This window comes from Nyctibius grandis, chromosome 19 (assembly GCF_013368605.1).
Source record: "Nyctibius grandis isolate bNycGra1 chromosome 19, bNycGra1.pri, whole genome shotgun sequence".
Lineage (NCBI taxonomy): Eukaryota > Metazoa > Chordata > Aves > Nyctibiiformes > Nyctibiidae > Nyctibius > Nyctibius grandis.
In genome coordinates, this window is record NC_090676.1 from 2875126 (window position 1) to 2897012 (window position 21887).

At 37.7% G+C, this 21887-nt stretch overlaps 1 protein-coding gene across 1 annotated transcript in view; it reads left to right on the forward strand.

Moving 5' to 3' along the window:
• DIDO1 (death inducer-obliterator 1) overlaps positions 1-21887 on the forward strand; it is a 54448-nt gene that overhangs the window by 7885 nt on the left and 24676 nt on the right. Inside the window, exons 2-7 of the mRNA XM_068416015.1 lie at positions 6421-6622; positions 8753-8863; positions 9188-10088; positions 10408-10726; positions 13577-13789; positions 14576-14801. Coding sequence (XP_068272116.1) covers positions 6526-6622; positions 8753-8863; positions 9188-10088; positions 10408-10726; positions 13577-13789; positions 14576-14801 — 1867 coding nt within the window. The 5' untranslated portion in view covers positions 6421-6525. The remainder of the gene's footprint in view (positions 1-6420; positions 6623-8752; positions 8864-9187; positions 10089-10407; positions 10727-13576; positions 13790-14575; positions 14802-21887) is intronic.

Sequence of the window (21887 nt, forward strand, 5' to 3'; positions counted from 1 at the left end):
CCTAGTGACTTCCTTTGGGCTACTTTTGTAATGTTTGTTGATGCAAGGGATTAATTTTGCTGCTGCTTAGTAGAAAGAGAGCAGGTTTCCCAGATGTCATCTTTGAGAAATAGGGATGCAAAGTAATTTCCAGTGGGGTCAGTCTTCTGAGTGCGAATGACATCAACTAAGCCATACCAACTTTTCTTCTATTTGCATCAGAAATTATGTCCTCATAGGAGTTCTCAAATTTTTTTTCTCATGTGATATTAATACATTTGTTTATTAGGAATTTTTTAACACTTAAAGGAGCCATAGGCCAAGCCCAGTGCCTCTTTTACAGGGAATAACATGAGCAAACAGTGTCAGCTGTGATTGGAATCCCTGTTACATCATTCTGGAAAGGATGCTTTCTGTCCTGTTCAGAACATCCTGCAGTTTCTTCGATATTTAAGAAACCTATCCTGGATATTTTGGTTCTAGCCAAACACCTTGCATGTCCAACCTTCTAATTCTGAAGAAACTCACAGAAAAATATAATGAAAAGCCAGTTACAAGTCATTCTAATTGAAGCTGGTATCTTAAATACTGGCATAGACTGGATTTGTGTTAGGACATGGAGGTGAAACTGGTCACAGATGAATGATACCTGCTTTCTTTTAAAAGCTAGAAGGTATAAGACTCTTGTGCTTTCAGTTTCTTTGGAGATGCAAACAGTCTTCTGTCTTCTCATTAACCCTAGGTTTCAGAAAGTTGCCAAACCTTATATTGGCCATTGTGGTAGTATGAGATTTTTGTCCTGTCCTTGGGCCCTGGCCATTGAATTTCCATAATGTATCTGAAACATTAACTGGAGCTTCAACGTGAAAGCTTAAAAAAAGTGCCTTTTTTTCTCTGTCACAGTAGAAGTAAATGTTTGCTAGGTAACAGGTCACACTGAAACAACTCCTGTAGGTACTAGGGTCTATCACAAGTCATAAATATGAGGTGAACCTTGCTGTCTTGGATGTTTGTGTAGGGGTGAGTGTGTGTGAGTTCTTTCAAGATCGGACATCCTTCTGTAGAATTCTTAGGGTGAGTAGGGAATAAGAGAACTAGTAGGTGCCAGGTATTAATCATTCGGACTAAAGTATTTGTGCAAGGTGCTTGTATAACCTCTAAACAATGAGGTACCAGAATTTATGCAGATTACAGCAAATTGGCAGAGTATCGAAGAGTGCTGACACCCAAGAACATGGAATAAGGTGCAGCGTATTTTGTCATCAAGCTGTTGACAGTGAGGATTAACCTTAATGAGAGGATAAAGATCACTAGTCTTTCATATAGATTCCTCAGAAAACTAAATAAAGTAGCTAGTAAACTGAAACTGAAGAATTTACCCTGAGTTCTGACATAGATAGTTTTTTTTTGTACAGAAGTCCTCAGATAAAGGGGGAATTAAGTTATTTCTTTTGGTTGGTTTTAGTTCATGTTAAAGGTTTTATTACTAAGCTGTCTTTCAAGATCCTTTTTTAGAGTGAAGTCTTCTCAGTTAACTGAGGCAGGGAATTCTTAATGCAGTTAAAATTATAAGTTCTAGAAAAGACAAAATCTTTATGCAGTCAGTGGGCCCGTTGAACGTTTTATTACCTCTTCAGGGAAATGAGAGAAAAAATGAAAGCAGAGATACTGATCTGAATGTATATTTGTTGGTAATTTGTTGAATTGGCCTTTGTCTAAAAATATAAACACAAAAAGATGGGGAAATGTGTTCTTTAAAAGCTTTGCTCTGTCATCATCAGATTAAGATGTTATATTGAGGCATCTTAAAAAGGGCTTATTGAAGTCAGCATCAGCAGATCCAGGTGTCTTCAAGCTGCCTGTCCTGCAGTTAACATCTCAGCTCTGTGTTACTGCCACAGATAATCTCCCTCCCTTTTTGCCTGAGATTTGTAAACTGTTGGGTTACAAAGATGGCAGTAGATAGTGTGCTTTTCTTGAGGTTTTTTCTGAATGGGAGAGGGATAATATACTTACAGAAAAGTGGAGTGAGATTACAAGCTTTCTCCCTCTTTTTTTTTTTTTTTTTTTTTTTTGTTGTTGTTCAATGAAGGCGTGTTGGAGGGTAGATTTTTAATATGCATTGCGTGTTTGTGAGCAAGTGGTACTGCGGTAGCAGGATTTTGGAGTTTGGGAATATCCTTTTTGTCTCTTGTTAAATTGGCTGCTGATACTGCTCTGGAATTTGTTCAAGCCATCGATACTGAAAAACGCACAGGTTTGCAGTAGTTAGAGAATTCACAGGGATGCTGAGTGTGAGTGATGGCTTCTCTAGTCTACAGAGTGGGCAGCCCTGTATTTTTGGGTTTGTCACTTCTTGAGAATAGTTGACCAAATTGAAATGAAAAGCTTGTGACAGTTTTGTGATTTTTCTAGAGTAGGATACTTTTGTGCTTCGATTGCTTCTGGAATTTAGGTGCAGGATGAATTCAAGTGCCTAACTTGTTTTGGGGAAGCTGGTACATTTTATGTGCAAACTAATAGGGGAGGAAAAACCTAAATAAATATTTTCTTGGCTGGATATTCTTTCTCAAGATGCTATGCATCAGCTTCATGCTCCACTTTAAATAAGTGACTGTTCCGTTTCACAGGAAAGCTCACGTTATTACAGTTTGCAAGCTTAAAGCAGAGTCTTGACTGAGGGGGCAGTGAATGAAATCCTGCTGGCTGGGATCTGACGAGCGGTTGCTGCACGGACGATGGTGTGCACGTGTCAAATGAGATAGCAGGGTGCTACATCAGCTCAGCCTGCTTAAGGGGATCTTGTTCTCCATCCCTGTTCTTGCATGTCTTTACACTAGTTCTGATGTTCGTTTTTTTTAATCGTTTTAGATCACTCTTTGGGGTTTCATTTTCTGCTGAATTCCTAAGCTGAGTGTTTCCTAAGGAGTTGGGTAACTATTTCTGTGGCAGAGATATGTGGGTGGATGTGGCGTAGACCGTGTAACTGAGCACCGGAGAAGGGAGCAGGACAGTAGCAGCCCGAGTAGTGTTAGGGTTGTGCTTTGTACTTCATAGTCCATAAACAGGGGTTTAATAAGCACTGTGAATCCTTTGTTTCATGAGGATCTGCTGTGTATGTTATGTAACCATGTTAAATCAACCTAGGGGTTGTATTGCCGAAGCTTACTTCGTCTGTGAAAGGAGAAGAGATTTTCCCTTTAAGAAACTCTTGATTTGTTTTTCTAACTTTATTTATAGTTGGTCTTAAAAGCTTACACGTTTTCACAGTGGAGGTTGCTTATCACAAAAGTTGTTAACCTAAGCAAAACCAGAGGGCTTTTTGAATAAGCAATAGCTTATGTATGTTTATTATTAACTTTTTTTGCCTTTCTATCCCATCATTTATAGACATTCTTGCCTCAGATTTTGCAGAGGTACATAATATCCTTTCTAAAGGAATATCCTTTCTAAAGGAGATGAGGCAGAAATGCAGGATGATGCTGATGGGAATTGTCTGTTAGGGGAAGTACAATTCAGTTTCCAGCTAGAAGTTCCAGTTTCAGAAATGTGATTAATGTACTGTATTGGAAGGAATAAGATTACGTTGATCACAGACGTTCAGTTCCTTTAAAACAAAATAACCAGTTTGCTGCTTCAGCTTATGTTTATGCAATTGAACTGCAATTGAACAGTTAACTTGAGAACAAACAACAAAATGAACAAAAAATCGTACTGAATTGGGAAGAGAAACAGGCATTTGAAGACTTCCAAAGTTGCCTTATGTTGTAGTAAATATTTTTGCAGGCAGTTAATAGAATGTTTGCTTATAAGTGCCAGCAGGCTTGCAAGGTTTAAAAGTGTAATTGTGAGTTAAGGCTTTGTGGTTTTATGTTTGATAATATTTGATTTTTCAGCTTCTTTTAGGCGTTTAACCTGTATTACGATGCAGTTCTGCAAGAGCAGATTCATGTAAAATGAGTTAGAAACTTTTTCTGTTTTTCATGGAAAATAATTTGGACTAAATGGGGAGAGGAAAAATTTGAGATACTAAATAATAACAGGAAACAACCGTGCATTTTACAGCAAATGTATGGGATCTGCAATTTTAGTGTTTAAGTGTACTGAATTTTTATACCTCTCAAATTTGAAATTATTTTAAAATTGCAGATCTGTTTAAAGTTTTTTCCTGTAGGTAATAGAGGTAATAATAACGAGATAACATCTACTAATGCAAAAAGTAGCACGATTCTTGCATAGAGTCTCTTAGTTTTCAATTATTATTTGCGTTAAAAATGCTATTTTATGTTAAAACTATGCAGACTTCCCACTGGGTGGGATATGACTAATATTGTAAAATGTATTACGTTCAACGAGCCAGGATGTCTCCTAAGAAGAGAGGATGCTGATTCCATTTTGGAATGCTTTAGTGATATCAGCTCTGTGGCTCAAACGTGATTGTAAAGAGCGTGTTGCACACAGGGCCTTGAATGCAGGTACTAATTGTGAACTGTGAATACAGTCCTTTAGACAGTTCTTCAGTGTGTTACTGGATAAATTATTCAAACGTGATGCACTTTTTGCATGTTCTAGAGATACAGTTTGTTTCATAGTTTAATATCGGAGTTGAACAAGAAATGATTAGCTGACTTTCGCTCTTCCTTTAGGCATATCACTTAATTGCGTGATGTGTGATCAGTTGGAGATTCTGAACAGGGAGATTGAAAGGTTATTACAGAACAACAGCGTGGAAGAAGGCACTTTAAACTCAGACTGTCTTCAGCCATCAGTGACTGACTCCCTGGATGTAATCACTGATTCAGACAATGGAGCAAAATACATATTAGAGCAGGTATTCAATGCCATGAGATACAGCACTAGGGTCTTTAAAATCAGTCTATTCTATTGTCCTTTTTTTGTTTAATTTTTTCCTCCTCTTTTTGGAGTGGGAGTAGTTGGCTGAGGGAAAGTGTGTACATAATGTACATAATCCCCTGTAGAGAAGGTACAGGGGAAGGAAATACTGATGTGGATCTAGCTATACACTCCTGTTTTTTTTCCCTAATTCTGCTTTGCCCCAGTCATGCAAATTTTAAGATTTATTGTTCATGAAATAATAAAGTGATCCACTGATGAAAATCAGATTTGGGGAGGGGTTTGGCTTTTCCTCTTTGTTTTGGGGACGGTGACATGGCATTGGGGAACACCTGGAGATGATCATTGCTTAGGAAGTAAAAACTGTTTCTAAGCAGCAAAGATGCTTTAAGAGTTGGGGGCTTGAGAGATTTGAAAAAAAATTATGTATTCTTTAAAAAGAGAAGTCACTCTCTAGTGGCATGTCTATGAAGGATTATCTAATCTGTTCTTAAATTTCTATGTCTCTCCACCTGGAATGTTAACAATCAGTTTTTACTCCTTTGAAAGAACTACTGATTTTTTTCTTATTTCCTATACCTACTGTGGCAGTTCCCCTGCATCTTTAATTGCAGAATGCAGACATGCAGAGTCTGTGTCCAGTATGCTTTTGTCTTCATTAATTTTATAGGCCAGTTCAAAAGTGACTTTTTCTAGCCTGTCCATCTGGTCCTCTTTTTCCTCCTAAATTCTTTTCCAGTGTTCTTGTAGTTTGGTAGACTACTTTGGGTTAAATGCAGGCATTTCCTACTGATTTTCAAGCTCAGGTGCTCAGAAGCAAGCAGTCAGTGTTGATGTCCCATTGCCATTCTGCAGGTGAATTGGGACCCCTGGATTAAACAGTTGTTCAGATGCTTTAAATTAATGCCTTGTGATTTTGAAATCTTTTCCAAGGGTTAGTTTTTGGGAAAATACGTTGTTATTGATATAATCTGCTGTCCTCGAAGTAATGTTGCTGTAATTTTCTATATTGCAAACCTTATTAGTGAAAGGGACAGTGATAAGGAATATTCCTTAATTCCGAAGCTCAACTGCAAATTTTTATTATCCCACCTTGCAAAATCACTGAGTAGCCACTTGAATTTAAATCCTCAAAACTGCTGATGTCTTCTGTGATGAAATTTATTACAAACTGGTAAATCTTCCGTACTGTAACCTTGGGCATTTAAAAGCATGTCTGCATTTTCATTGCACAATATACACTTACTAAATTTCACTCTCAGATTGCTTTTAAATACTGTAAATGGAATAGACTTGTCGATTACAGTTTGTTACTGTTCTGGAAGTCTTAATGGGATCTAAATGAACTGATGAGAGTGCAGTCATATTTTGTATTTATTTCAGAGGTCTCAGCTGTTGGTAAGTGGTGGAGGTGGTATTGCTTTACTTTGACTTTTCTTTCCAGTTTCAGTGTCTTTCTGAATGTAGAAAACTGTCAAGAAGGCAAAATAACAGAATTTGCTTTTTAATGTAATAGAGACAAAACAATTCCAAATCTACGTAAACGATACTAAGAGAAGTTCTTTTTTTTTTTGTTCTTTCCTCCAGGAGCCAGCAGGAAAAGGAGGATTGATAGTATTTGGTCCTGCTGACACCTCAGAGACTCTGTCTGGCACTTCTGAATCAAGAAATTCAGCATGTCCTGGAAGGATAATGCTGAATGACTGTGATCCTTTGCTGCCCTCCTCTGGCTCTCCTTTTCATTCACCTGTGCAAGGAGAAACCATTCGAACCTTTAATGCTGTGTCAGGTAAAGTGTATAGAGGACATTGAAGAGACTTCTTGTTTCTTGACGTGTTATCTGGAATTTAAATCTCAGAATTTGGATTACCTCTGCTTGTAGCTTTTAATATTTCTTCATCTTCAAAGGTAAACAAAGATGTGAACTTTAACTGTTTTGACTTGTTCCCTTACTTCCATTGCAGCCTTTTTCTGGTGTGAATATAGTTTTAGTGTTGTTTTTTCAAAAAAAAAATTAAAAATTATAATTAGTGATTTTTTTACAGAGAAACTTAATGGAATTTCATATTGGACTGAAGCGGTTTCGGCTCTTTACCTGCGTACTACAGGCTTAAAATTAACTTTTTATTCTGGCTGTAATGTTAAAAGTAATCAGTTACTATTTAAAATGATGTTCTGGAGTCTCTTGCTTTTACAGTGACGTTTATGGTATCTCACTGAAATGACTCTGAAGTTACAACTTCAGTGTTAATTTTTTTAACAGATCTGCACGGATGTTTGTTTCCATAGCATTGACAGCTACATTTCTGTTGTAGCATTGTTAAATATAATACTAGAAAGCAGAGGAGTTCACTGTAGAGGGATCATGTTTGAGAGAGCAGAACAGTAATGCAACTGATATGCAGTACATGAAATAAGGAGGCATTTATCACCAGTGTACGCTGCACGGTTGGGAAAAGCTTACTAAAGGGTGCCTCTGGAAACTTGTAGCGGTAATGTACAGCTGTTAGAAATATCTTTGATTCTTTTAGCAAGTACTGTTATTTAGGAATTCTGTTAATGTTCCCTTTTAGTTTACCTGTGCAATTCCTGAGACAGGAATATACATATAACTATTCCAAAAACATTCTTGGGGGAGAGTTGGGGGGTGTTTCTTGTTGTTATTTTTCAAGTACTCTTTCTGTTTACCCAGTTCATTGAGGTATACTTACTACTGCGTATTATAGTTTCACATGAGCCATGTAATTGCAGTGACTGCAAAACATAGTTTCTGCATTCATTTAGGAGACCATTTACATGGCATGCAACTCAAAACATTGCACCATGATGTAATGCTAACTTCAATACTTGTTCAAACCAGGTTATTCCTGAATTACTCAAAATGCAGTCTCAGATCTTATATTTATTTCTCTTATTTGTTTCTGTCTTCTGAAATAAGAGAGTCTCCTAGTATGCTGGAAAAGGCTTTTGAGAAAAAACGGATCCTGGTTGTCAGCACTGATATTTTTTTTTTTTGTCATTCTGGTAGATCATATAGGCTGAAAACCTTTTTGTAAATAACCATGTCAAGGAGCAGCCTTTCTCAAGTTTCATTCAGTGCAGATTTTTTTTTTTTTCCAGAAAGATGTCTGAGAAGATTTTTATGTTGATCTTTTCTGTATAATTTCTTCTATCCAATAAACCTTGTTAGAGAAATAGTGAAGGAAAAGTGTGTTGCTTTATCCTGAATACCCACTAGTGTTTCTGAAAGAACTTAAAAATAGCAGCTAAACTATTTAATAGGTAAGATACAGACCTAGTGTATTAAACAAGGAAGACTAGGGTATTTTCTGGTTTTAAAAACAAAAACCTCGTTATTCTTTGATTAACCCTGTATTATGTAAACAGCAGTAGCTTTGAATTTCTTTAAACTGGCTGTTGTTTCTACCTTGTTTCTTATCCTGCTGCAGGTAATCAGCAGTCCTTTCTACCAGAAAATGTTATTGATATCAAATACCATCCCCACCTTTAAAACAGTAACTGTATCTGTGCTATCTGTTTGGGTCACTCCTTGTTCTGCTCCATGGTCTTTCACACTGGTGCATGCACGATTCCTGTGTCCATGTAAGGAGTGGAACTTGCTACAGGTTTTTCCCAGACAAATCCCAGGGAATAGGTTCATACCATGAAAGGATTTTTTTGAGAAATATCAGAAAATATCAGAAATCCTGAGGCTGTTTAATAAAATATGTCTGTATGGTGTCCAAACCCATATATTTGACTTAGTACTTTGTCTTTGAAGGAATTCCATCAACTTTTTGTTGATATTCAGTGACTATTAGTGGCTTGAAATTGAAGTTAAATGTTTGTTACAATAACATAATGAGATTACATCAGAATATTTTTGAATCTGAGTTTTGAACCTGATGTTTCTCTTCAGTGTTTCAGGGTGAGGACAGTGGTGTCCATACTATGGAACAAGCTGTGAGTTCACAGCCAGTGCCATTAGAATTTGAATCTAATACGGACAACATGGAAAATAGTTCTCCTGGTAAGATTTCTTCTTTTGAAATTGAGCAGAAAATATGCTTATTTTGTCTATTGTGTATGTGTGTGTATATATGTGTATATACATATATTTTCAAATAAGAGAAGATTTTGTAACAGCTGGATTATATTGGCACAGTGTTCAGTGATGTACTTAAGTGCTGCTGTTGTATTAAATTCACAAGCAAGCATTTGATCTGTTTTCAGGGTCATAAAATGAGGTGGGTATAGATATATTATCACAAAGATAATAATATGTTGGAAAAAAACTTTTAAGAAAAGACATCTTCCTTCACCACCAGTTTAATAACTGATTCCTTGTTTTCAGCATCAGTTGTGGATGAGAAAGGTGAGCAAAGCAATGAGGAGGAACAAAAAACTGTCAAACCTACAAGTAAAGAGTTCAGGAAAACCTGGGGATTTCGAAGGACTACAATCGCTAAGCGAGAAGGTACAGGAGAGGCTGATGTGGACTCTAGTGAGCAACAGCCTCAACATCAGCAACAAAGCTTAAACCTCAGGCGTAGTGGACGGCAACCAAAGCGAACAGAAAGAGTGGAAGAATTTCTTACAACAGTAAGACGCAGAGGAAGGAGGAGTGTTCCTGCTGCTCTAGAAGATTCAAGTGAACCAGCATCCTGTCCAGCTACAGATGCTGAAACTGCTTCAGAAGATAGCATTGAGAGCACTCCAGATACAAAACCTGCAACGCGAAGGATTTGTACGAGGAGTAGTAAGGATCAGAAAGGCTCTAAAAGCAGACAGACAAAAGAGGAAGACGAAGAAGAGGAAGAGGAGGAAGATGATACCTCTGATAGTGATAGTGATGGGCTAACACTAAAGGAACTGCAGAATCGACTAAGAAAGAAACGTGTTGAACAGAAACCTGTGCAACTGACGTTGAAGGATATACAGAACCGCCTGAGGAGAAGAAATTCAGAAGAAGATCCTACAGAAACTGGTGATGTCCAGTCTGAAAAACAAGTTGAGTCGGAGTTGCCTGTCAAAGAAGAGCCTGAGACCGCAGACAACACTGAGATTGCAAGTCAAGTGGTTGTGTCTGAAGAAGACACAGAAGATCTCCAGGTTCAGAAGGAGGTAGAGCCTGCCCTTGATGCAAAAGGGATCACAGATGAAGAACCCGAAGAACTGCCCAAAAGCAAACCTGAGTCTGAGATTTACGACCCAAACGCACTGTATTGTATATGTCGTCAGCCTCATAACAACAGGTAGGCAAAGGTCCCAACTACAAATGCAATGCAAGCAGTTGGAATTTTTCTGTGGTGAAAAATTAAACCAAATGCTCATGCTTACTTTTTGAGTATATGTAAATGAGCTGTTGGGTTTGTTTGAAGCTTGGGGGGGGTTATTACAAATATTTAAATGAGGGTATAAAGAAATGAATACAAAGTTGAACAGTGAGGCAGAGCAGTATACTGGTACTTTATTGGGGTACTTAAGATCTGCCGCTTGAAATATCTGTTGAGCGTTAATTGCCTTTTCATTTCACAATGTTTTACTGTTCCTTGGGTTTGGTTTTTTTTTCAGGTTTATGATTTGTTGCGATAGATGTGAGGAATGGTTTCATGGTGACTGCGTGGGTATTTCTGAGGCTCGAGGGCGATTGTTGGAAAGGAATGGTGAGGACTATATCTGTCCAAACTGCACCATTCTCCAGGGACAGGATGAGCCTGTCTCAGAAATAGACCAGCAGGAAGCTAAAGCGGGGCAAGTAAATGAGGATGGCACAGAATTCACAAGCATAGGAACAATTGAACAAAAGTCTGTTGAGGACCAAGGAATTAAGGGTAGGATTGAAAAAGCTGCAAACCCAAGTGGGAAGAAAAAACTGAAGATATTTCAACCTGTGAGTATTTTAATTGTTTCTTATTTTTCATGTTTCACTGAGTATATTAAGGCAATGGCTTACTTGTATGGCTGTAAATCTGACTTTGTTTTTTAAAGCTGAATGTGAAGCTGAACAACCAGCTAAATCTTGTTGTTTAGCAAAAGTTTATCCATAGTTCTATCAGTACAGGAACTAAAACTAAGAAAGTGTTACTTTGAAGTGGGGGATTTAAAAGTTTAATGTAGGTGTGAGGAAATGCCACACTACATGCTTTGTGCTGTTCTACCCTTTCTAAAAACTGTTCTGGTACTCAAATATTAAGTTCTTTTTATAAAAATATTAAGTTCTTTTTATAAAAATATTAGAATTCTGGACTGGTTTCTATGAGCTTTGAAATAATCTCAAACCGTTTTGGACATTTTCAATGATAGTGAAACTTTTTACTTAACATTGACAAGTGTCTGTTGGAGTTAATTCCAGCTGTACTTCCAGTTAGTCTTTGAAGTTCTGATTCTTGTCCTGATGCTTCTTCAAGGTATTAGTTTATTTAAAAACTTCATGCTAATGCCTAAGCTACTATAGTAATCCCCCAACATCTTGAACATTTTCCTTTTCTTCTTACTGTGCCTTGAAGAGCATGTTTAGTGTATTTGCTGTTAGAATGCTACAGCTATTCATGTTTTTTTCTGTATGAATTTGTTCTTTTGACGCCTAATCTTTGAAATCATCCCTAGAATAAGTACTACCAAGTTTGAGTATAAGGGTCTCTCTGGAGGAATCTTTTCTGCTGTAGGAGATTTTCTGCAAAACATTTATGGAACACCCCCCCACTTCTAGTCAATTTGAATGGCAGAGCTGTCTGTATCAGCATAGTGAGCTGAATGTATAGATCAGAACAGTTTGAGCTTAATATATAAATATTTACTATTTTAATATAAATGTGTAGAAAACAGTATTTTTCTCAAAAACATTTTCAAATACAGTTTCAAATACATTTGAACTTTTTTGTATACAAAAACATTTTTGAAAGTCCCATTCTATTGGCGTTGGTCTGCTTTTCACTGACAATGTTAGTATTAAGTCCTACTTCTGAGTATGACCAATTACTCTTTGATATTAGCACGCTAACAAGTTACTTAAACGTAGGCATTTAAGTAGGCACCTCTCCTTTAGTGAAAGAAAACATAAGTATCATTAGTTCATTGCCTCTTATAGAAGAACTGCTAATATTTTAGGTATTCTTTTGGCATTTGGAAATGAAATAGAACTGCTGTATTTGTGTTTGCCAGATGGTACCATGTTTTGAGAGAACTGAACAGTCAAGTCTGTGTTTTAGCCCATGCTGTCCCTCATGCCTCAGTTAAGATCCCTCTGTGGCTTGTATAAACAAGTACCACTCTCGCTGCAGAATTCCCTGCCCATTCTAGGCAAAACCATCATTGCTATTTGATATGTTGATGTGCTGAAATCGCTCTGTGGTACAGTGACTGAACAGTCTCCTTATTCAGTTTATCTGTTCTCTTACATGAGTATTCTAAGCACTTGGAGAAAGACTCCTTTTTCTTGCTGTCCATAAGCACCTATAGCTGTAGAGTTTTGGTTTGTGATTAGAACTAGAAATTGTATAAGTACAGACATCAACACTGAAAGTTTGGACATCATCTGAGTAAATGCCCTTAGTTTAGAAATGACAGGCCAGTTAATCTGAAGTTTGAGGTGCTTCTTAGGGAACATGAATTGATACTTTTTCTTGGTACTTCATAGTTAAGTGTGTACATGATGGAAAAGTATTCTAAAGCATAAGCTTATCTTTTATGGGAAAGTTCCCAAACCTGGGTTTTATCAGACTGCAGCAGATAATGCTGTCTTAACTGACTTTTGACTTTTGACTGGGGGAGGGGAAGCCACACTATGCAAATAATATTATTTTTTTTTTTACTGGAAATATTCCTGAAAAATTTATTTTTAGTAATTACAAATTGTAGTTTATTGATAGGGGAGAAGCTGTCTAGAGCTACAGTAGTTCCAAGTGTTAGGTCAGTTGTATAACATTTTTGGGAGTAACCTAGAAGAGCGATTCTAAAGGCATAATAGGTAGAGGTGATGGAGCCTAAAGAGCTTTCAGATGCTTCTACACTTGACCTAATGTACTCTGTTTTCAAGGAATGTGCTATTTTCTAAATCTTAACATTTGAAGAGGAAGTGCTTAGTATGTAACACTTCGATATAAATGGAGAGTAATTGTGAAGTAGAGGAATATACAGATTGCATATGCCAACTTCTCAATGTGTAAGAAATATTAGGCTATGGCAGAATTGTCCAGGAGAATGGCTGTGTTTTATCTAAGTTGGAGACGTGTAAAATTAAAATTGGTAAACCTCTAGAGCAAGAATTATCTGTACACCTGAACAGCTGAGTGCTTCCTTTTGCGTGTGTGCATGGTTGAGGACAGCTGCTGATGGTGATAGATAAGTAAAACGTGTTTTAGAAACCTTGCTCTTGAGAAACCTGTTCTGCATCATTAAGGAGATTTCTCACATGTTGTAGAGAGTTAGACAAAAGCATTTGTGTGCTGATGGGATCTGAAGATTTAGGAAACCAGCCTCCCTTAGCTCACTGCTAGCAGACCAACCACTTGAAAACGCAAGAAGGTCTGAAAAAGTGTGTTACAAGAGTGAAGTTCTTACATTTTTGTGGGTTTCTATTATATCATGAATGAAAGTTGTTTTCACGCTGGCAGTTGTGCCAGTCACTAACAGTCATAGCTGTGGTCTGCACATATGATATGTAAGCATTTCTTCATGTTATACAGGTATGTTTCTGTTGTTTCCTCTTCGAACTTTGAACTCACTCCATTTCAATCTGTAGGTAATTGAAGCTCCTGGTGCGTCAAAGTGCATTGGTCCTGGCTGTTTTAATTTGGCTCAGCCTGACTCTGTGTATTGCAGCAGTGAGTGCATTCTCAAGCATGCTGCAGCCACTATGAAGGTTTTAAGTGCTGGCAAAGATGCAAAACCAAAACCTAAAGAGAAGATCAAACTAAAATTTGAAAAACCTGGCATGCCAAAATCTCAGCTGCAGGTAAGCTAATGTTCATGATCTAAAATAGTTGTCCTGAAGCACTCTGGCTTCTTTCTGTGCTCTCCTTTTTCAGACAAATAAAATTGCCAAGTCCTTCATTGAAGAGGAGCTTTCTATTATATTTTTTTTTTGTTCTTTTGCCTTTTTCTGTGGTAAAACCATTGTTTAATTCTTCTGACAATAAAACATTTTCGTGTCACTTCTTAAAAATCTTAATAACTGCCTCTCTACCTAGTTTCTTGAAAGGGCCTTCTAGATGGCAGTGCACTTTTTTAAAAAGAAAATTAATTCCAAATTAATTTACCTTTAAAAAAAAGTATAAGCAATACACCTTTTTAATTTTAATTTCATTCCAAATTAATTTTACCTTTTTAAACTCCCAACTTACTGGGTTTTGGGCAGTAATTTGTAACTACTGTGAATTGTGAACTAACATGACTGCATTGTATGTATGCTTTGGGAAGCAAAAGGATGAAATCAAAGCCTTCTCCTTTCCCTTTTGAAACCACCATAAAATGGGCAGTAGTTTTTCCAAACAAAAAAACCCCACAACTTGATGATAAATACTGTTGTTTTGAGGTCGTTTCTTTGCCATTCTCTTCTCCCAAAGTTACAGTGTGTATTACTTTTGCTTTATAGACTTGAATGTGAAATTACATCATTTCAAGTGTATTTACAGGAACTTACTATAAAAGAAATCTGTATACATGTATGTAACTATATCTCTGCTTGGTTTTAAGACACATTTGATGATTATTAGTAATTAAGCTTCTTTTAATCATACAGGAAGGTATTAAGCCTCTTTCAAACCAAAAGAGACAATTTCCTGAGAAAAGAGAGATGAATATGAAGAAGACTATTTTGACAACTGCCAAGACTGAGGCAAACACTCAACCTATTGCTAAAGAGCCAGCAGCAGAAAACAGCACACCATCCTGGGCAAGCGATCATAATTACAATGCTGTAAAGCCTGAAAGGACTGCTGCCATTTCATCTTCACTGTTGTTCAAATGTATGTATCGCATAGGGATATTCCTGAATAACCATTTACATTTTCTTTCAATACCCATCCATTCTTGCCTGCAAGACTAGGGAGTTTAGGATTTGGGGTTTTTTTTAATCGTAATATGGCACCAAACTACTTTCTTCACCTTCAAAGATTCACACACAGAGATACACACAAACGGGAGATGCTTTTAGAAGTTTCATTTGTATCATACGACAGTTGTATGATTAAGAGCCTGTCAATGTACCCAGCTGATTTGTGGATGAAAACTATATGGTTAAGCTTTAAATTTTTCCCATAAAGACAATAACTGTTTCTAATCTAGAAAAGGTGAGTATTGATACGTTTGTGTTAAGTTTTACAAAAAGGTTGCATAGTGTGAATCAGCAATTGACTGTACTAATTTGAATTGTATTTTTGTAATTTAGATTTGGCACTTGTCTCTCAGATCTTGCATTTTCAGTGCTAGTGCCGAGAATGAAATCTTCAACGTGGTATCCAACGATACTTCACACTTCTGCAGACAGCTTTTAACTGTCAAGTATATCCAGGTTCTTCCTGCTGCTTTTCTTCCTTACATGAAATAATTTAAGGACCATTCTTTACTTTTAAGTTTCGGGGGGAGGCAGTACTTTTTTTTTTTTCCTATTTATATATGTTCATACTTCACACATTATCCACACACACAAGAACACATCTTGAGTGGATATTAGGCAGAGATGCTGCCTTGCGTATTTTTGCAGGTTTTGAATAGCACCCTTGTAACTCATATAAAGGTAAGTAGAAACTGCTTTGTAGCCTGAACAAGGCTTTCTGCTAATGACATTTTTTGATTGACTCCAGCTAAGTAGTTTTATGACGCAGTGGTGGAACTTCAGATGAAATCTTACATTTCACGTTTACAAACCACATGACCTGGTGTCTGCTGTTTACTCACTTGATGATTAATGAATTCAGAAATTCAGTTCTCGCAGCTTTCTTAACCACACTTTAGCCAATTTTACATTTTATTTTCAGAAATAAGCCTAGTTTAAACACATTATATGTAAAGTAACTGTTAAGTTTATAAATTATCTTTGAAATTTTTTTAGATCTAATTTTCAAACACAGAGGGAACACCAGCTACCCTAAATTGCTGTTTATTATTATAGCACATAGTAGACTTACTAGGTGTATTTTACTTGTATTTACCCACACCAAGTGTTTAAATGGTTATAATTTTTCCCTGCATAATTTTGTTGCATATTTGGTTACTTGGGCCCTGTGCCTTTTTTATAGTGAACTCTTAAGACTCATATTTTGATAAACTTGCCTTTTTTAAGCTGCTTCTAAAGAAACTATAGCTTTTTTGTCAGAAACAGTAGCGTTTTAAACATAACTAAAGTTAGAAAAGACGTAAATGGAACTGTAAGGGCTTATTTTACATGTCAAATTCTTATGATACTTTCTATCTCAATGTAATTGCAAGTGTCCATATAACCATATCACTTAAAATGTCCTTATTGCTATAGGTTTTTTTTTTTTCTAGGAGGCAGGAATACAGGTTTTGAGTCAGGGAGGTTGAGGTTTTTTCAAGGGGAGTTGTTCTTAAGTTTTACCACATTTGGAGGTTATACAGATTTAACCAATTCCAGTAGAAGATTGGTTTCCTGTACCTAAATTGTTAAATTGGTTCAAAAATATATGTGTATACCAGACTTCAATAACGAGTAGAAAACAACCTAGTTCGTGTGATGAAGAACTCATATCAAATGCAAGGAAGAACTTCAGATTGCTTTTATTAAGGTAAGTTGTACTAATATGTGGGGACTCTGTGCCATTACTAAATTCCCTGATAAATTGTTTGTGTATTTGTGAAAAAAACTGTCCTTTTTGATTGGATGGGTTTGATCTGTAATCTTCCTGAGAAGCTGCTTATTGCATCATCTTTAAGAGCATTCCACAAGATTTTATTTATTTATCAAATCTTTATATGCATTTCAAAACGTAGAAGTTACAGCACTACGGAAATTCGTGAGAGTCATCTCACTTTGGGTACCTAAAAGCTAGAACTCTCTAGGTCTGAGCTTGTCTGGCAAGAAAAACACCTTCAGTGGACAAAACATATAATCTGGTTTAGACACTAATCTTAAAGTGACTCACTGTTTAGAAATGCTTATTTCTAAACATCGATTATGAAAGACGTTTAAGATGCCTAGTTCAGACATCTGGGTGTCTGCTGTTGGGACTTAAGGTCGCCTAGAGGAGGCTAAGGTCGGCATTCTTCCATATACAGGATTTCAAAATCCCGCCTGCATTCTTCCAGAGCTTCAAGCCATGTTCTGCAAATCCTTATTTGTGACTTCAGTGCACGAGGCGCTTTAGGAATCAAGGAAACTTAATGCGATTAGCAGAATTACTCTAATACTGTTTCCGTCAGTCAGTTTATCATATTTCAGACATGGATGTATTTACTCTGTACTTGTCAGATACAAGATTTTGTTGTTACATATGACACAGTTTTATTAATTAGTAGCAAGAAAAGCAAGCCACTCTTAACAGATGTGTTGGGTGATAGGGATGTATAGTATATTTGCATCTAAACCCTGCCACCAAGCCCCCTTTTGGTCTCCCAACCTAGTTTGCATTTAAAAAACAAAAAAGGGTATTTTTATGCTAGTAGTACACAGTTATATGGAGCAGTGATTTCTCTTTTCCCTGTTACCCCATTAGTTCGTGCTTCTTCACCTCCTAATTTTTTTTCCGTAGCTTTTTTTGGGGATGAGTTAGGGCTGTACTTGGAAATGACTTTGTACACCAGAATCTGGAGCCTGATTAATGACACTGTCTAACATCTTGATGTCCCCAGTGAAAATAACCCTATTTATTCATTTAATAACTAGAATGGGAAATACCTTGAACTTGCTTTGATAAGTGAATATTAAGTAAAAGTACTTTTAAAGTTGCAGGCAGTATTTGAACTACACATATAAGTGGAAATTAGGTATGCATCACATTCCCTTTCAGAAGTGTTGCTTTTACTTTCTTTAGGAAGATCTGTATTAATTTAATATGCAGTGCTCAGCTTTTATATTGAATTTCGAAAGTCTGAAGCACCTGAACTCGGGTTTTCTGTTTGATAAAGCAACGCTTGGGAGAGACTTTTTTTTCTATATTTTTGTTGTTAATTGTCAAATAGAAGTCAGCAGCAAATGTATCAGCAGTTCTAAAATAGAAAATGAATCCAAAAGGAGAGGAAGAAGATAGATATTTGCAGTATCCCAATTTTTAAACTACCCAGTCATAAGTATACTAAGTACTCATCAGTGCTTCAAATCTTTGTTGAAGTTCAGCTGACTTGCCTTATTAGACTTAAAAGAAATACATGAACCGATAATTTACTCAACTCAGGTGCTAAAGCTACTTAAACATCGTAACTGCATTTATTGATAAAAGTAACGAAGCACACGAGTGAAGAGGGTTTATTAGCTAAAAATAAACATTAAATGTGTTTCCTATTATTGTTCTTGTGATAGAGCTTCTTGAGTAAAAAGCACTTGTTACACCAAGATGCTAAACTTCTGTTTATGTAACTGTAGACAGATAAATAGCGTGAGTTTATAGCTATCTATTATAATATCTTGTTTGGTACTAGTATTTCATAGAAATTGTTAATGGGTGGGGCTTCAAAGGGGAAGTTTTTTATTAAGAGAAAAGCCCAGTGTTTGTCGTGCCTCTCCTGCTGTACAGAATGAGGGAGAGACAACATTGCCGCCTCCTGGAAGCGGGAGGCCAGGTTTGTAGAGCCCTGGCTCTAATGATACAAATTTCCTTTTATTATCCCCTTTCAGTTTCCTTCCTTTCTTCTGCAGCTAAGCTTTTCTACACCCAAGACCTATTCATAGAGTGAATGGTATTTGCTTGTATAGTTAAAGATCCCAGATACAAAGGGCACTTGGACTGCTTTGTTCCTATACGCCTCTACCAAAATCTGGAGACTTTGTGAAGGGAGTACAGTGATACTGGGAGCCCATCATCAGAAAATGTGATGGGCATACCAAAATGCTTAGATTATAGCTTACATAATTTATGTATTTTTTTCTCGTGTAATTTTTTTTCCTTTGTGATAACAGTACGAATGCAGGAAAGAAAGAAAATACACCACTACAAAGAGAGCAAGAGGGAAAACATAGTACACTCAAGACAGAGGAGTTATGGCTCAGGAGGTAGAAGTGGTGTAGGAAGCTGTAAGTACTGTTGTGAAAAGAAAAAAGTAAGGCCTTGTCTGCACAGAGACTGGTGCCAGTTTAATGGTTCTCTTCAGGCAAGGTTGTACCAGCCCAAGTTGTGACTTTTCAGTTGAGTGCAGTGTATGTGGATATGCTGCTGTTGGTTCAACTATTAAAAAAAAATTAACTACTAACTGTTAAAAAATATTTTACTTAAACTGAGCAGCTGTTCTTAAGTCCTAAGTATGTTTGTCTGCAAGGACTGGTTGTAGTTACACTTCATGCCTTTGTTTTTGCTGCAAGTGCTTCCCCATGGGATAAACTAGCCTATGCCAAGTTCCATACTGTTATAACTAAACTACTTCTGGCATCTGAATTAACTCCTTGAAAGCTAAGGTGTCTTTGCTTAATGCTATATTCTGCAATGTAGACCCATACTAAGAGACAATAAGTATTGAGTAGTGCCAGGGCAATAAAAAGAGTTATTTATTCTATGTTACTGGCAATTTTCTGGGACATGTGGTTGCTGTATATGTAGGTCTAGCCTTAACCCTTTGTAACTAGAGGAGTTTCAGAAAGGCTGCTGACAGACCAAGTAATGATCAGAATACCTAAGATGAGTCTGCTAGAACTCCTGAGAAATTCATGTTGGAGATCTGGCTTTAGAAGGGTTATAGTACAGGAGTGGCTGGTGTAATGCAGCTCCGGTGCTGAACTTGCATCATGGGCATCAGGGGCGGTGCTGGCACACGGGGTGGCACGTGAGCTGAACCCTGGCTGTGAAGTGAGGCAGACCAGTAGTGGCTGCTGAAGCCAACATTCCCTGGGACCCAGCCAATTAAAAGGAGCAGTGGGATCCTTGGGGAGTGATTATCACCTCCTGCCTCTGAACTACTGGAGCTCCCCTTCTCTGCTCTACAAGGTATGTTACGTCTGTCCTGTGGCTGTCAGCCACATGAAGATTTTTGCCATGTCAAGTTAGGAAGGCTGGTCCCTGCTGCTGGCGTGTTTCCTATTTTGCCTTTCAAGCACGTAGGACCCCCAAGGTGCTTGGACGACAGAAAGCCAACACTCGCAATAATGGGTGCTTGGCTTCAGTATAAGGAACCATTGCTGAGAGTTGGGGGCACAGAAACCTGGTACAACTTATGGATGCACCATGAATATTAGGGTGGTCTATCCCTTGTCATCAGCACTGAAAGTGATGAAAGTTTGATTAAAAAAACTCACCACCCTCTATTGCTGTTTTGCTTTCTTTTACTAATATTATTTTAGTTCTTTGAACTTGCTCACTTGACTGCATAGCCAGTAAAAAAGGTCGTCCTCTGGTAGTTCCCAAATAAAAGGGTTTTTCTGAGGTGATCTCTTGCACTTTGGAGTCAAGTTTTGCTGCTCATCTTGGTGCTGATGATTCGCTGTATCTGGTCTGTACTGAACTTGGAACCTGAAGATGGCCTGTCCCTGCAAGGAATGATGATACCAATCCGTAACTGGTCTGGAAAATAAGGAGACCTTTTTTCTCAGCAGATAGTACCTCTCTTCACTTAGGAGTGGTGTAGTTGTGAGGATGTAGTCGGGGAATGTAGATCAGATAAATCACTATAATTTCATGTAGATTAAAACAAAGCTTTACCTGACTGAGCTACAGATTTGCATGAGCATAGCTACAGTTTTGGCTTGAATGCAAACAAATCACCACCACAGAAAAGGCCCTGTCTCAGAGTTTCCTAAAGTAATTAAATTTAAAGCCAGATTTACTTTCTCTGTGTACCTGAACAATAAAGGCTTGGCACACAGGCAGCTTAATTACAACTGATACAGGCTTTTGAAGAGAAACAGCAGGGCAGGAGGCACACCTCTGAAACACTGGTGTTTGATAATAAAGTTTGATTTGGTCTTGAAAGTGGAAGCAGACACGTCGTTCCGTAGGCAATTAACAGTGAAAACTAACACTGAAACCTATTTAAGAATAGTTCAGAACTTCTGAATTGTTTAGAACTAACGCTGAGCTATCTTGGAAATGACAAAGTCTGGCAAAAGCAGGTTTCAGGAAAGCAGCAGCTGAACAGCCGTGGAAGTGGAGCGGTTGCAAACGATACCTCACCTTCACAGCCTGGGGCACTGAGTGTTCGGTGCCACAAGAGGGTGCTTCAGTGGCACCCAACAGGCGTGACTCCGACCAGGTTCTGAGGCTCTGAGATGTCAGGCATACATCCCAGCAGCGACTATGCAAAGGCTGCTCCTGAGGAACGTCTCGGAACCGTAAGTAACTTCCCGTTGTAGAGTGCTTTATAACTGGCGTCTAAAGCACCAGCTCAGCCGTGTGTTTTGTTCAATTTTTTAAGTTTTATAATGCATCAAAAGGTTTCACTTTGGAAGAACTCATGGATTAAAGTTCAATATCAGCCACTGACTGCATTGGGGTGGAGGGGTTAGTTTAAATTCTGCTCTGTTAAAATTATTTCTATCACGAGTCATGCAGAAGGGGGTCATACCACAGCGACATCAAACAAGTCCATTTAGGACACGGTGAGGCTCGGTGGCAAAGGGAAGCTGTTGGAACACCACCAGTTTTCGCTTTGAGAAATCTTGCCCATCCTCTGTTTCAGCAGTTTTACAAAGGGGAAAATGCAGTTCCTAAATTCTCAGATATTGGCAAATGGGTGAGATATTTCATCTTCTCTGAGCCAAGAGACTCTCCTTTTCTACTGCGACGTGCCAAAACAGGCTGCCCTCACCTTTTGTCGTGTTCAGACTGGACAGCTGCAGCACGCTGGAACAACTGCACAGAGAAACGGACAGTGCAGCTCCCTGCCTCTGAGCAAGAAGGAGCTGCAGGACCACGCAGAACTGCACAGTACGATTTCACAGGCTGATTTTTGAA